Source organism: Perca flavescens, chromosome 14 (genome assembly GCF_004354835.1).
Source record: "Perca flavescens isolate YP-PL-M2 chromosome 14, PFLA_1.0, whole genome shotgun sequence".
Lineage (NCBI taxonomy): Eukaryota > Metazoa > Chordata > Actinopteri > Perciformes > Percidae > Perca > Perca flavescens.
The window spans coordinates 18,824,459-18,842,141 of NC_041344.1; the positions used below are offsets into that span (position 1 = coordinate 18,824,459).

Sequence of the window (17,683 nt, forward strand, 5' to 3'; positions counted from 1 at the left end):
CATATGTCAGAGTGGTGGACACAGGAATAATTCTATTTTTATTTTTATTATTTAGGTATTCCTTCTACTTTGTGTACTTTAAAATAAAACTGAACAGCAATAAAGCTTTTAGTGTATTTTCAGTCAAAAAGACAATAATCTTTGAAATGACACTGGTTCTTCCCCTTTAAACGTCTTTTATAACTTGTATTATGTCCCTGATGAACTGTTGTCCTCACAGGAAGCACAGCAGCCCCAAGACATCAAGACATCTTGACTCAAAAATGACCTCCTGTCTCCAAAACTGTATCTTTAAAATTCCTAGAGCACAAATCAGCCAAAATCATCTTCTCTGAGTTCCTGCCCAATCCAGTCACTCTGGATTTAATCTCATTAGCAGCTCGACTGGACGTTGGTTCCTCCTTCACTCAAATCAAAAGAAATTCCAAAGATGCTCTATCAAAGAAACATTACCTGGGTACTGCACTACTGGTTTGTCTACAGTGGACTCTAAATACACAACATTCTTTAACGTTCCTGAGTAAATGGCAGAGCTTTTAGGCACATATTGATACCAATTCAGTGATTGTTTCAAATAAATGCTACCAGTTTAAGGAAGTCCCAACATTAGGTGGTATGGGTTTATTCAAGGTCTCTAGAATTAGGCTTATTTCACTGACCAACTAACCACTGTAACCAAGGTGTGATTTGTGAAAAAACTAGAGGGGGGGCTGTTTTTTGATCATGCACAACAAAACAAAACATCTTTTACCCAGGAAACGCTCGTTCATTCCTCAGGAGGATTTTATTTCAAACCACCATCTTTTTCCTAAACTTTACTAGTCGTTTTGGTGCCTATAAACTTAACTGTCATCGCCGCAGGTTGTTCACTTTTTCTGGCTAAACTCTCACAGTCACCTATTGGCGGCTAAAGAACTGCCGCTGATAGCCTGCATCCCAGAGCTCTATAGCAGCTAATTACAACCAGCAACTGTTGCTCGGATTTTACTGTTCTATCGCTAGCTCACGTTACTGCGCTTTACTTTGTTTAAAATACTTCTATTTTAGGTATATAATATATGGTCTATTGGTGAAGTAGTATTGATCCCTTTGAGGGGGGGGGGGGGGTATACATTTACTCCCCACCGGGAATAAAAATAATACAGCAGAAGCAGGGATATGTAGACCAGAAAGGGGCAAATCGCATCCTGATTGTAACTAAGAAACTTTTTTATTATCTATAAAATATTCATTTTGTCTATGAAACCCCTAACCCCAAACACATTTAATGTACTCTCACATGACAAAGAAAAACAGTAAATCATCACATTTGAGAAGCTGAAACAACAAAATGTTGCCATTTTAGCTTAACAAATTACTGAAACATTTAACCAGTTATCCAAATAGTTGCCAAATACATTTTCTTCAATCGACAGATTAATCGTTCAATTAACTAACTTTTAACTTGTGCATGTGACCATTATTACTTATCTATTTTATTAATGTTTTTATCCTCCATATTTTTTCATAAGTCATAGATGATCTTGCATACTCACAGAGCCCTTTTAAGAAAAGTCATGACCAGCCAATGAAGACTGAGAGGAAAAATGGGGAAGAGATTGAGTGGCAGTGATGGAGGGGAAGTCAATTACACAGGGCAGTACAGCAAATGAGAGATTATATTCCCACTCAGGAGGAAAGGGAAGGAAAGAATGATGGAGGACAGGCAGAGAGAGAGAGAGAAATAGAGAGAGAGAGAGAGAGAGAGAGAGCAAGAGAGAGCAAAGGCAATTGGACCATAAAGGATTCTTAATGGAGCAGAATTTACACAACCTGCTGAGGTGAACAGATAAAAAAGCAGCTGCGGAAAATGAACAACAAGCATCCAATCTGCAGTCCTGAGCAGGTTAAAAAACCCACTCAAAGTGTCGAGTGGCTTTCTCCTTTCACCATTTTACGGTGCCACCTCCCTCTCCACTCCACCCTTCTTTCTCTCCTACTTAGTCATCAATAAAAACACATTCATGCGCTGACTAAGAAAGCAAATAACAAAACAAAAAGCTTTTTTGACGTTACTTAGACCATCAATAAAATAAAAAAAGGCCCAACACCAAACGCATCAGTGGTTTTTGGAGGACGTCAAAGTGAGGGGGTTTCAGTGGTTTTTATGTAGCATGGTTGAAAACCTGAAAAAGCAGACCAGACTGTTTCCATGACCCAGGTGAGAAACTAGATTAGCTGGCTCAGACCGGGTTCAGAGAAAGGGGATACTGCAAGGATAGAGGGAACACATTCAATCAACACGCTGTCTGAGCTAAATGAGTTTAATAATGTCAGAAAGGCAATTCACCTTTAATGTAAAGCTTGCAAGCTGCGTTTTGTGTGCAGCACTGTTAGCACAAAAGATTTGTGAAGAATGAACTCCAGCCATATACAGTAGATATTTGAAAGCCTCTTTGACCAAACCATCAGTGGAGAGGTTATGGAGAGCATTAGGCTGCGAGTCCTGTTATCGGTATCTCCCTGCACATCTATAAATAATGTGGCTTTACGCTCAAGCTTTCATAAACCGAAACCGTCACTGGTGCCATAAAAGGTTAAAGTGAAGGGATACCCACACGCCATGGAGACTGAAGGCTTTATCTGGCAAAGATTTATCTGACATGAGAAGTTTACTTTGGAAATTTGTGAAGCTACTGTTAAAGATCAAAGGGAGGGAGGGAGAGAGGAAGAAGTTGTGTCCAACTAACGATCATTTCTTTAAAGGCATACATTTTTTGTATTAAAAAAAGCAACAGATTTGCGAGCACTAAAGTGCACTCACATGCATTCAATTACTGCAGAGTGATGTGTTTTGTTTAAGTTTACATTGAAAAGTGCAGCTTGCAAGAAAGATATCTTAAAGTGGTATTCAAGTAATTTAGTATGGAAGTTGCATGAAGTTGGGTGACTCAAGAGACAAATTGAATGGCCAAAATCGAAGCAGCGGAGGCCCAGGTATCCTAACTTTTAGCCCCTTGTGTGAGTAAAACTCCATGGACACTTGATCCTACACTTTCTATAATACAACTTTTAGTCATATCTTTCCCTCCTGGTAAACGCCACACCTTAAGTTTGAAACACATGCTTTCTGAAGACTTTTATCCTTAGAAAAACAACTAAATCAGCCATTTTGTCATGCCACATCATGTTTACGTCCAAGCGACAAAGCCCTTCAAAGCGCCTGCAGTAATTGTGACGAGAGCAAAGGTAGAAGTCAGATGGTATTATTAGAGTGCATTGGATGGATGAATCAACAAAACATCTGACTTTCACGGGGAGAGATCGTTGTTCATTTCACGTTTCCAACCGACAGTCAACACTGGTTTCTTTTAACTATGACCACAATTGTTCCCAAACGGTAACCACGTGGTTATTACTGTAAACATGGCAATGAAGGTCCTCAAACTTACTGAAGCACTTATTTGAACCCACACCATGATCATTCCCTAAACCAAGTTGTTGTTTGTGCCCAAACATTAACCACAGCGTTATCACATCATAATATCATATTTATTTTCTAACAGTGATTTGTAATGGACAAATGATGTCGTCCTCAGGCTTGACGAAGATTAACCAGAGACAGACTGAGTAGGACTAACCGTGACTATATAAATTCATGGATTTCCACTTAAACTTGAGCAGAGCCAATGAACAGACAGCTACATGATATTCTAAAGAGAAGATGTTGCTAACTTCTCAATTAGCCTGTCAGGAGGATAAGCACAGAGCTCCCCATAAAACAACTACTTGTAAAGTAGAATCCAATCAATCACTCTGGCTGGTCAGTGCTGTGTCTTCACTGCTTTTCCCCTCGATCCATACGCACTATTACTGTACATTCAGGCTGGGGTCAAGGGGAACGCTGTACTGAGCCAGAGACCAAGATGAAGTATGGCTGCTAAAGCAAAGATCAAGACATGATATGGCTGGTTGGGTTTCCACAGTGCCGGTATTAGTTGGTTCAGCGTAGTGTGACCTGATGTGGGGGTTGGAGTTCCACACCCCCCCAAGGACCTCCTGCTGGGATGAATTATGGGCAAAAGCAGGTGGCCTCACGAATGGTCTACACAGTATATGTGGCACTACCTACTGTATGGTGGAAATTGGTGGGAGATCAAAGGTGAGGGGAAACACTGAAACCGATCTCTTTGAATGTTTTCACTCATCTGCCAAGCTCATAGGTTTACACACAGATGCACAGATGACAGGACCTACAGTAAAGCTGAATCCTTAGTTGATTAATCGATTAGTGCATGGGCAGGAAATGTATCTAAATGCCAGTCAGGCATTTAGATACATTCTTTTCTCTGTTTTATATATTGTCGACTCCATATCTTTGGGTTTTAAACTGAAGGAAGATATTTAAAATGTGTCAGTGTCCTCTGGGAAATTGTGATTGTGATCATCACTATTTTCACATTGTTTATACACTAAACACTGAATCAAGAAAATAATCATTGATTGCAGTCCTTACCAACAGCTTCTCAAACACATCAAGTACAATACAATGAGGTATGTGTCTGAACTAAACAAACTTTCTTGCTGGGACGCTGGTGTTTGTACAAACTTTAACAAACTTAACCAGCTCAGACAAAAGTTTTACTGCAGGTTAAATAAAAGAGAAGGGATTCAAAGGTCTGGAGCTTTTACTGTGAGTGAGTGAAGGGACCATGACAATAAAAGCGTCACTTAACATTTTAAATGGTCCACACACCATTTGAACCTTAGCTTGGCAAACGCAAAAACATAGTGTCGCCTAAGCAACCGAGTTGATTTTCTCAGATCCACAGAAGTTTACGGGAACACTATTGTCTCTTTTAAAAGGTTTCTGCATCCTTACCCATCCCTCCCTCCTTTTTCTTGGTAGTGTAGAAAACAAGGCTTTTAGTTGAGTCTTTTCACCTAACTAATAGAGGAGAGGAGAGGAGAGGAGAGGAGAGGAGAGAAGAGGAGAGGAGAGGAGAAGAGAGGAGAGGAGAGGAGAGGAGAGGAGAGGAGAGGAGAGGAGGAGAGGAGAGGAGAGACTCAGTGCCAGCTCTGAATTAGCATACAGCTGTTACACTTGCAGGAGTGAATGTTTGAAGAAGTGTCTCGTCCGCAGGAGACAGCCGACATAAAGATGTAAAACCATTCAGAGGGCAGGATGTTAAAGTTACCCAAGACCTTTATCTAGGGGGAAATATTTCTCTATTAGGATGCATCTTATGTGCAGCTGTGACAGCGACAAGAAGGGGTGAGGAGTGTGGTGGAACTTAAGTGGGTGCCCGTGGAGAGACATTACAGCGGAGAGCTATTTCACCCCTTTCCCATACACGCTCCAACACACACCTGTAAGGAGAGGCTCTCTAGAAGCTGTGCATCTGTTCCAGCGTTCCCCATTACAATGAAGGACTAATTAAAGGATCAAGGGAAGTTAGCACAGCGACCTACACAGCAGTGTAGGGCTCAATTTAATTACAAGAGATCAACGCTGCCTTAATTGAGTTTCATCGTACAAAGAATTTTCCTGATACATGGCACAGCTCTCAGCATGGTGAGCGCCTCACATGTAATTAATCAAAACAGATGCACAGCTCAGGTTGATACAGTAGCATGGGAATGATGCACTCAGCTAGACATATGTGCACTCAACATATATCATGTCAAAGTGCAAGGATTAAAAAGAAAAAAAGCCTTGTAAGATTTTAGTCGTAGGTACATTTTTCAATAAGACGCCAGCATAAAACAGGCTATCACTGAGGCGGCTCACTTCCAAAGTCAGTCCAGCTCCGTCTTTGAGGCCGTGGCATCCAATCTGGGCACCTCGGAGCGCCTGCCCTGCCTCTCTGACTGAGAAATAACAACAATGGCAGAGCTGCCGTCAAGTGATGTCAGGGAGAATGTCACCCGCAACTACCCTGCAAAGGCCATCGCTCTTAATGAGGAACACACAGGGTGGAGGCAGTACACGACATGTTAGTTCTGTTTGTGCTGCAAAGACATGTTTGCAGTCCCATGAGAACGGAAAGGGAAGAAACAAATAAAGAGAAGCTAAAGGTCAAAGTGAGACTAGCGTTTGCTGCTCTGCACTCACATAATAATAATAATAATAATGTGCCGACGGTATATGATAAGAACACATACAAGAAGCTCTGCAGTGGGATTTCCCTGTTATAAACACATGATGGCATTGGCAGGCAGACTGCTGCACTTGTCTAAACAACGGCACGGAAAGCACAGACCGGTCCAAGGAGCTCCCACACATAATGCTCTGTCCATTATGTGGCCAGACACAGCTGGAGGACAGCTGCTGGGGCACAACTGTCCTGGTCTTTACGTAAAAAGACAGTGACATACATTGGCATATACTGACAAAGTAAATATTCACTGGGTGAACTTTCACTTTTAATGAGACACTTAGGCCTACCATTCACACCAAGCGTTACGATTATTCTTTAAGTTATTAAAGAGGTTAAATTTGAATCTGAAATGGGTGCACATTTATTTAAATGACAATTCAGTACAGTTTGGTTTAGACAAATGAGTGCTGTGTGTTTAACATATTAGTCTGGAGTTCTTAGAAACAGCCATTGCTACTAGTGGGCTCTTACTTTTCCAGTGTTTACATGTTGTATACATTATAGAGCAGATGGTACACGGGGTACTTTAAAGCCCTGACTGAATACTTTCTACAGTTATTGGGAGTTGCTTTAGTTTGAGCTCTATGTTTAGTGCATGCGAGATTATTCTTCATCTGGTTGAAAAGCTGTCACGTAATGGGTTCACAATGGGTTCAAGTTTATATTTTATTTTACTAATGCATTATTTAATTCACCTGTCAGAAAAATGCTGCGACAAACAAGTCCAGTCAAGTTTTTAACCACACTTACACCCCCCTCGCTATCATTACAATTACATTTATTTATTTTTAAATCAAAATCAAATGCAAAAAAATGTATGCCTGCTTTTAGATGAATCACTTTGCAGTATGTTACTTTTTTTCTGTAAACTGCCATGCTTGACTAATGAGTTTAAATGATGGAGAGGAGTGAATTACGTACTGGAAAGGTTTATGTGGTGGCTGAGACGGTTCAACACAAATATAAAAGCTTCAACACAAACGCTACAACACAAATACTAAAGCCACAACACAAAAGCAAGAGCTACAACACGAATGCCACAACGGAAGTGAGCGTCTACGGAGTCCGGTGTCAGCTGAGAAATTAAAATTATTTCCAAATTGCGCACATTTTATGAACTGTGCCCACAGATTTGTAAACTGTGCACACAATGAATATATTCTGATGTGCCAGCTAGCATTAGACTATTACATTACATGTCAGCATGTCAGCTGATGCTTTTATCCAAAGCAACTTACAATTGCTATATATGTCAGAGGTCGCACGCCTCTGGAGCAACTAGGGGTTAAGTGTCTTGCTCAGGGACACATTGGTTGATGTATCGTAGTGGGATTCGAACCCGGGTCTCCCACACCAAAGGTATCCATATCCACTGCGCCGCCATCAGGCATCTGCTAGGTTAGCAGAATGGTCTTTATTCGCTGCGGTGTAGAAAAAAACTAAATCCGAAAGAGCATGGATTGAATCCATGCGCACAGTTAACAACTCTGTGGGCACAGTTTACAAAGGCACAGATTTGATAACGGTCTTTATTTTCTCAGCTGACACTGCTTCCGTTGTGGATTTTGCATTGGTGTTGAACCGTCTCAGCCACCATACAAACCTTTCCAGTACATCATTCACACCTCTCCATCATTTAAACTTATTAGTTAAGCATGCCAACTTGCAGAAAAAAGAAACATACTGCAAAGTGCATTTATAAGTATGACTATCAGTAGGCAAAAAAATGTTTGCATTTTTTTAAATGCCAATTACCCCTGCAGATGTGGACAAATTCTATTTAATACCCAGCGTCCTCCTGATTATTTAATCAGAGACAAGGGGAAATTGAACAAAAGACCCCATGGTGTGATGATGTATGGAATATGACCGTGCTAATTGCAGCATAAGCAACTCTGTTTGTTAATTGGAAAATTCATCAAATGACTGCTGGCATATAGGCTACTGATCAAAATACATGATTGGAAAACAAGTCTAATGTTGACTATGTCGCAGCATGTGGCTTCGCTCACTATGAGACTTTAAAAAGTTTAAATTGTTTTTAATGTGCTTCATTTGGTCACTTACCAATAGAAAAAGCAAAAATAACGACAGTGGTACACTTACATGAATGCATGGTAGATGAATGCCCATCCTCTTGGTCTTTCCAGCACGTTGTACATGCAGTTTTGCAACTTTCTGCAGCGTTTGTTTGAAGCGGACGAGTTGGCCCGGGGTCCGGGCGGCCCGGGCAGCGGGGTGCCCAGCAGACCTGTGCGGTGAGACGGGTGTCCGCGCTCCGGGCTGGACGGTTCGCTTCTCTCCGTGTGGACAGCGGTGAGAGCCACAAACTCTACCCGCCTGTCGTCGTTCGGATCTGGGGGCACCAGCATTCTGATGCCGCCGTTGTTTGACGGACTTCCTAACATCAATCTGGCACAATTAAACTAGCGCAGAGCAAAGTTTTGACCAAGTCATAGTCCGTCTTGTCTTAAAGTGGACTAAACTAAACAACCGGTCAAAACACATGAGTAGGCTAAATATCATCCATGCTATTTTTCAGTCTAGGTTTTATAACTCAAGATTTCAAAGTTATCTGTAAATCAAATCGCGGTCACAAAAGAACAGATGCACAATACTTGGACAAGTGTGTCGCACTGAAATGTGACATTCAGCGATCATTGTTAAGAGTCAGATCAGCGGGGTGCAGAGAAGTAATTACACATGCACTAAGTCCAAGAACACAGTGGAAAACCTGTCATCACTTTGCAGAAATAGACCAAACTGACCTCAATCAATAAAGCATATTACCATACATACTCTTTTAAGCGAGCAGTCATAAATCACTGAACAGGGCTACATAGAGCAAACGAGCGAAATTTTCATGCAGTGAATCTGTGTCCTCCAAACCAAATATATCCAACTACAGTCTTTCATCAAGTTCGTCTAAGCTGCTCCTGTAGTTTGAATTGACGTGTGAGACTCGCCACAGCCGCTAGCATCAGCCTGCTCTTCCCTCCTTGTGCGTCTCTCTGGTCCAGCGATCCTCCGCTCTGGCAGGCGGGGTGGAGAGCGCAGAAGTGAAGACCATCAGTATGATGTCAAGAATCGCAGACGACCAACTCTATGAAAGCCAAATAAACGCTTGCCGATGTTCGCATCTGGTTTGTAAAAGCTAACAAAGATGAAAAGTCTCTTTCTGGTGAGTTGACGTTCAGAAAGAGAAGGGCTTGCGAGAGGCGAGGACGGGATGCACGCAGTGACGGGGCGAGGATGACCAGACAATGATGTTCTTGTTAATGAAGCTTTCCCGGAAGAATGAGGATATTTCTGGGAGAGTTGATAACTTTATTAAGAACTGTCCCTTGCTGTATTTGTATTATACATTATCCAAGGAGTTTATAAGGATCAAAATGCCCCTGATTCCTTATCTATGCCTTCCAAAACATAATTTTTAAATGGTCAGGAATTTGAAGTAACAAAAGTTTCTTTCCTCCGAAATGAAAATGTCACTTGTGTTTATTGTGGGAGGGGAATTCATGGCTACAGGCGTTTGGGACAGCAGAAACAGGTGCAGGGGGACACAGCGACAGCACCTCAGTGGACAGAGCTTTCTAAATCTATGACTGTGACACACACATAGGCTTGTGGTTATGACACAAATAGGAGTTATGGAGCACAGTGCCCTGTAGAGAGATCACCTGTCTGAGGGCCTCCGAGGAATGCATTATTAAGGTGGTCCCCAAACTCCCGCTGGCCTCGGTGTATCATCTGACCACCAAAAGTGACATCAGCAACTGCCAAGGTAGTTCATATGTGTCTCTGAACTGATACATACATACATTTGAGTGTTTCTGTTCAGATACAACAGAAACACTCACATGTAAACATGGAGGTACTGGAAGTTAAATTCCTCAGGAGAAAAAGCAATGACGAGTTTGGAGGAACAAATCTGCTCTCTTTCCCCAGTACCTCATCGCTCACATCTCTGGTCCCCCACTTGAGTGAATCATTGTTTACTGACAAAATGAAAGTATCATATATTAAAGGTAATCATGGATTTTTTTTTTAAATACACCATATTGCTTCCATCAAACAGAGAAACTGACCATCTACCATAGACATGCGTTCAGCATTGTCAAGGTTTTACAGTTTCCCACAACAACAACAGCGGAGGCAGGTCACTCATGGTAACCATGTGCGTTCCTGTCCATTGTGGCTGCTGCAGGTCTGGCGAATGACGTGTGGGAAAGCAGCTGGAGTCTCTCGAGTCACAAATCTAGACATTATTCCCAGGGCCCACTCCCATTACATAACTTAACATCACTAATCCTTAACTCTTTACTTAGCATCACACATAATGACTGATGGACTCACTGTTAAACTGTTGACAGCTGTACTACTTACAGCAAGGTATTAATACAAACTGGGGAATGTAAGTTGACATTTTTCAAATAGATCTTGTGTTGAAAGTACATTTTCATGTTACTTTTTTTTTGTCACATGTAAAAAAAAAAAAAAAAATCCATCACAATTTCCCAGAGGTCAAGCCAACAGTCTAAAACCCAAAGATGCTCAACTAACCATGACATGAAACAGGGGAAAGCCAAAAGTCCTCACATTTGAGAAGCTGGAACCACAGAATGTTTGCCATTTTTGCTCGAAACAAATAATTAACAGTATTACAGTATTTTTATAGCCTGGTTGACACCAGACCCTTCTCAGTTGTAACGGAGAGTGGGTCTGAGCAAGCTTCATTCACAGCTCATTTCCAAAGGGGTGTCACCAACGGACGTCGCTCAAATGCCTCTGGGCGCAACTGGATAGTCCTTCAACCAATCAGACCAACGATCCGGGTGATGTAGCAGCTACAGCGGCATCCACGGGTTGCTGCACTTCGGTGGCCGTCATGTTGAATGTACACAAAAAGCTGCTTGCTGTTGCTGCGCTATCGTCATCATGTAAAGCCTGCATCAACGGTTGTGATTGGTGCCTCGATTTGGAAAAATTGGAAATGGGCTTGAATGGGCTCTTGGCCAGACTGACTTGCAGAGCAAATCTCAAATTTGGCAGAAGTTCGTCAAGGTTTTCCCATGCTAGTATTTTTATGACATAAGCAAAAAAAATGATTAATCAAATAATCGTTTGGGCTTACTAGACTTGACTACAAATGCAGGAAGCAGAGTACGCTAAGGTCCTTAGTGCCAATTGCATAAATAACCAATTTTAGAGGCACAATCCATGATATAAAGGTTAACAAAATTGTCACCCCTATCACCACACAAAATAAAAATGCAGTGTAATTATTAGGATATTTCCCCCGGCACCAAATCTTTTTCTTTTGGGGCTTTTCCGCCTTTAATCAATAGGACAGCTAGGTGAGAAATGGGAGAGAGAAGGGGAAGACATGCAGGAAATCGTCACAGGTCAGACTCAAACCTTGGACCTCTGCGTGGAGGAATAAGTCTCTCAGTATATGTGCGTCTGCTCTACCCACTGAACCAAGCCGGCCACACCAAATGACAAAAATTTAACCAGCTATCACGCCCCATATTGATTGTAAATCTAATGCAAATCACCTCACTCAATTTCTGATGCTGCTAAGAGGTTGTTTATTTCAGTAGTGTTTGGAAATATAGGCTTAAACTGTCTTATATTTGGATTGTGATCGGTTGAGAAGCACACAAACTGCTGATTTGTAATTAATAAACAAAACTCTTGATTTATAAGTGAACTAAAGTGTAATTTACATGGTGAAGAAATTAAGGACTGGTCCTTTAAGCAAAGGTGAAATGTCTTTATTTCCTTCTTTCCTAGAATACTAATGTAGATGTAAATGTACATGAAAGATAAAGGACACAGGGGATCTAATTTGGGAAGAAGGTAAACTCTTAGTAGAGTCTTGTGGAGCCCAACCACCCAATGATGAAAGGAGGAGGTACTATCTAAACATCAACACAACGGCATCCTGTACTGGGTGCCTCCCACTACAACTCTCTCTCTGTTAGCCTGGTTTCCTCTCTTCCTCCATTTCTCCCGGCCTCTCCTCCTCTCCACCGCTAAACAGTCCAAACCAGGCCACGGGGCGACGCAGGAAGGTGTTGACGGACAAGCCAGCCCTGCTCGTGCCCTCAGGGATTTACATCAAAGTTTCACCGAGGCAAAACCATGCACCCCCTCTTTCTATAACAGTACCAGCCCTGCTCCAGTGTTAATTTCATCCAGTAATCAACACTTGGAGCTCGGCAGAGTATTCCGACATGGCCTCTGGAAGAAAGGCGGCCCTGTGACAACACACAACAGCTGAGCAAGGTCAGACTGTAAATTGTGACTGTGGAATGGGTGGTTGAATGCACAAATGTATACAACCAGACCATGAAGAAGGGCTCACACACTTGTGTACACAGATTTGATGGCAGTCAGGGTGAAATTACAGTCAGGGATGACACAGAGCGGACTACAGGGGCCCAGTGTTAGAAGGCGGCTGTTGTGTTCCCTTCACGCCCACCTCTCCCCTCGCTGTTGTTTTTCCACTGCACTCCTCACTCCAAGCATTCACTCACGCCCCAAAGAGCCCGCTGAGCTCCGGGAGTAGGCAGCCACTCAGGGAATCTATGGGAACTTAAAAATACTCACATCAGCAATTGTTCGCTACACATAGTACAGTATAAACTCGCTGCTTCCGACCCCCACCAACCTTTTATTTCCTCTGCGCACTTGGACGTTTACTTACACTTCTTAATGGCTTTCCAAGACCCCACTCTTGTTTGCCTTTATTTAATCTCTTTTCTCTCCTTTTAATATGTTTCGTCCTCTTTGACATATTTCTCTAAATAGAAAACATTAGAGGGACCAAGAGAGGAAAGAGGAGGGCTGAATTGTTAATATAGTCTGTTGTTATAGTCTTTGGAGAGACAAAACAGTGCTGTGTTTGGAACATGAACACCCGCTGAAAAACACACTCCAACCATCATGTAGACACTGTAAAAATGTCAACTGACGTGAGGCAGTTTTCCTGTGTTAATCAATCTGCCATTCTGCAACATGAAGTGGAAACCACTACATTCAGTGACTGAGTCAGGGAATTACACTAGTTCACTCAGTGGCCCATTCATGGTCAGTCAAAAGATCCTTTGTAACTTAGCACCACTCTAAGTGCTTTTATAGCAGTGACAGAGCACGGTCTTACTGGGAGTATGCAGCATGTTACTAACAACCATTTAGAGAAGTGGAGGGGACAGGCAAAAACAACCCTAACCTATACAGCCCTGATCTATTAAAAGATTTAACAAACAAAAAAGTAGCACTATTGAAAAGTGTTATAACCGGGCTGATTTAAAAAAAAATACACAGGTCAGATGACCTAATAGGTCAAGGTCCACAGGGTGAAACAACCAGTCTCCAGTCTATGGAGTGAGGCTGGATTAGTAATCAGGGTAAAAAAAAAAACATTACATAAAAAATTTCAAGTTATCAGCGTTATTTGTTAACTACTAAAAATCCCTCTGTGTCTGAAGCCAAAATGAAAGAGATTAGGAAAGAGTTCAGAGTAGAAAGTATGGCTACAGTTTTCCTGAAGGATTCATTTGCGGTAGTTTTTGCATATGTAAGATATCCACATATTAACATTAAGTCAACTGTAACACCTGAACACTAGTGTTGCAATTATATAAGAGTGTGTGAAAACAAGTTAGAAAGCGAGCACAGAAGTTTAACTAAAAGAAATGAATAAATTGTAGAAATAACTAGCTTAAAGTTATCACTAAACAGTTCAAATGACTAGCTATGAGTAATGGACAAACGGTTAAATTAGCTCAAAGTTGAAATAGTTACTGTAGTTAACGGTTGAAATCGTTACCTAAAAGTATTGGCTTAAAGTAACATTAATCGATAAATGGTCAAAAATTCAGTTTCACTCTAAGTAGTAGCCTAGAGTAGCCTATAGGCTAGTAGTACAATTGCTGACCAAATCAATCAATTGATGGTTCAATTGTATGAAATAATTAACAATTTTATGTAATGAAGTGTTATAAATTTAGAGCATGCATACATTGGGAATTGATGAAGGGGTACACAAGTTCATCTGAAAGGGCTGTGGGGGTACCCCAGACCACAAAGGTTGGGAACAACCGCCTTTTATCATAACTGACTGCATCTTCATTCTGAATTAATACATGGACATAAAGTCTGTCTTTTTTTACTAGAATCAAACTATTTAATACCCTTATAAACAAGCGTTGAGAATTTTAATACAATTTAAGGCCTTGTTTTTTTTTCCTGAATTGAATGTACTGTAAAAGTTGTGAATATTTCACCATTCTGTTGCTGTTCCTTGTAAACAGAGATACATGATTCACATTCTTACAGAAAACTGAAATGCCAGGACCTGGGAAAAGTTTGCATTGAAGTTTGATGGTGATTAAAAGAAACTCTCCCGACACCTCAGCAAGAGAGAAAAGAGGATCAAACACAAAGTGAATGTCCACTCCTGTTATGGGTTTGTCCCTAACTTGGTGAGACAAACTGGTGATACGGCCCAATCACAAGGTCCAGACTGCAGCCATGGCAGTCAGCCCCATTTCATCTGGCCCAGGTTGCCTTGATCTGACCAGATGAGCCGGCCAAGAAAAATACCACCAGACAATCCTATTCATGCTTGACTTAAGCTCAAACATTCTCACAATCCTCACTGCTCTTATTATAAAGAGCCGAGCATGAGTCTGCACTCATTAATACTGTTATTGTTCAGTGATTAAGTCGATTAAGAAAGGGCCGTCCGGTTTGACTCATGTTTACTTGTCGGTGTTTCTACTGTGGCTTAACCAGACAATTCTGAAGTTAGCGGTTACTACGGATAAGGGAAAAAAACAAAGTGTTACTCGCAACTTTTGAGCTTTGACTCGCAAAAACACTGACACAATGTTGAATGTAAGACATTTTACTTGGTGTAAAGTGGGACATTATGAGTCCCCTGCATCTCTCTGCCTACCTAATTTTCTGTTCCACCATAATTACTTCTCTTCCTTTTAAGATTTAGGTCGGAAAAGGAATGCAGCCTGATCTCGCAGGAGCTGAGCAGTCTCCAGCCAAATAACTCGTGACTCTATTGTTAACCGCTTGCTCTTTGTAGCACATGAAGCTTTTTGAGCACTCAAGGGCAGCAGAAATAAGATTATGGGTGTTCATATAGTCTGGTTTGGGTGCAACGTGGGCAAATATTGATTGCACATTTTTGCCAGTGTCTATGCTTCTTCAACAATGCCCCAGGTGAAAAATTGTAGACCTGTGTTTTTTTCAATAAATCAGGTGCCCTTATAAAAGATATTGTTGGCATTTACAGATTTGTTAGATCAGTGCTGCCCTCCTATGGCCATTTGGGAAAACAACACAAGCCTCACACTAAGTTAAAACCACCAATATTTTGTGTCCATAATTAAAATGAGCCTTGTACATTTAAAATACATTACAATACATTTTCTCTTATAATATTGCTTCTTAATCAAAGTTCCTATAGAAGCAAAAGTGCAACATTTGTGCAGTATTTGTTCCATTTGCACTATATTTATTAATTTCTTTTGTTTGTGTTCTGTACCTTGCTATGGTACTGGACTCCCCACCAACCCAAACCCCCAGCTTAACTGGTAAATATTTACATTTTAATAGTATTTATAGTTGTATCCTAGTATTTTTAAACCTTTGTTGTTTTGAATCCTTGTTATACAGTACATACCAACACTATGGTCTGAGAGAAACAGCATTTTGATCCTCTATATCACTGGTTCTCAACCTTTTCTAGTCGCGACCACCCAGAATAGTGAGGTTGGTGTTCCCCCTCCCACCACCACCACCACCCTTGATGAGAGAAGGAGCGCTGCAAAACGGAGTAAACAGCTGTTTCTACAGCTCTTCCCCTGCTGATTTTTGTGAATGCTCTGATTAATACATGTAAACAAATAATGCTTTGGTTTAAAGCAGGTTCAGAATTTTGGACATAGGACCTCATTTCCAAGTTAGCCAGTGTGTTATTTATCAGTGGAGACCGTTTTCAACACTTTTCATCCAGTCCTTCCAGTTGCAGAGTTCGCTGGTGCTAGGCTAGTGCAAGTCAACATTATCTGCTAGCTTGCCACTAAAACCACTCCACAGTACACCAGAGGCAATAAATTATAACGCCAGAATATCAATGTAAATGTCTGTGTTGATAGAATACTGTTAGAGATAAAACTACCCTTGCATCTCAATTGATCGCATTATATTTTGAGGGACTAGTTTCTCAGCAGAGGTGGAATTTTACTTTGCTCCAGTTAGTAGCACTGTGCCGAAAAGTAAACAGAGAAGCGCACTACAGTCGGGACACCTAGTAGTAGCTTAGTACATTGGTATTGAAGCATTGGATTGGAAACTAAGGACTAGGCAACATGGTGATTCAGTGTGCATTTAGAAATTGTAAAAATAAACCAATGTGGGCACCACAAAGTTTCCACAAATTTCCATTGGGAGATCCAGAAAGGAACAAACTGTGGCTTCTTGCTGCTGGCTTGGACATCAAGGCGGAGACTCTACTCAAGTGGCAAATGTGTAGTGATCATTTTAGACCCTGACGACTTTGAAAACTCCGCAATCTAAAGGACCACAAGTCACTGACAACAAATGCGGTTCCATCCGTCTTTCCAGCTGCACCAACAGGTACTGATGACCAGGTAATAACTTTTGGTAGGCTACTCTAGCTAATAAAGCTAGCCCTTTTATAACGTTAGCCTAGCTGCTACTGATAGATTGAGACTGACAACGTTAGTCGAGGTAACATTACAGTTCAATGCATTGTGGAGAGTGACAACATTAGCTAACGGTATAGCTACACTCTTGGTAGATACCTGGCTGGGCTAACCGCTAACTTTAGGTAATTGCTGACAGAAAAGTGATGTAAGCTCAGACAGTTTACATGCAAACTGCAGCGGCAGGTAAATAAACTTGTGTGATTGTCATGGAAACTGGCTTTCTCTGTAGCCTAGGTAATATCACTCTGCCACTGCTGTAGCCTATGTTACCAACTACAGGGAACAAAGTATAACTATTGCAATGCGATGCAAGTGTAGTTTTATTCCTAACATTATTCTATCAACACAGACATTTACATCAATAGTCTGGTGTTATCATTTATTTGCTTCTGGTGTACTGTGGAGTAAGGGTGGAAATCACCAGAGGCCTCACTATACAATATCATCACGATACGATATTATTGCGATTTTAAACATATTGCAATATTCTGCGATATATTGCAATTTATTACCTTTTTTCCAAATTCAAATTTTTCCCAATTTCAAATGATGTCCCCAAAGGAAAATTTTGTCAACATCTGTTTTATCTTAAAAAATACATTTCTCTGACTGTTCATCTCACTTCAATTTTAGTGCTGCAAAAATGGGATTGTCAAGCAGACAAACTGACCAACACATATATAATAAAAGACCGAAAAAATATTGCGATACTATGCTGTATCGATTTTTTCCCCCACCCCTACTGTGGAGTGGGTAAGACTGTTTTTAGTGGCAGGCTAGCAGATA

General features: G+C 41.1%; 1 protein-coding gene across 1 annotated transcript in view; it reads right to left on the bottom strand.

Annotated features, from left to right (window-relative positions):
* Positions 1-9,362, bottom strand: part of kcnq4 (potassium voltage-gated channel subfamily Q member 4) — a 53,006-nt gene extending 43,644 nt beyond the window's left edge. The window contains exon 1 of the mRNA XM_028597630.1: positions 8,247-9,362. Coding sequence (XP_028453431.1) covers positions 8,247-8,548 — 302 coding nt within the window. The 5' untranslated portion in view covers positions 8,549-9,362. The remainder of the gene's footprint in view (positions 1-8,246) is intronic.
* Between the last annotated feature and the right edge of the window lie 8,321 nt (positions 9,363-17,683).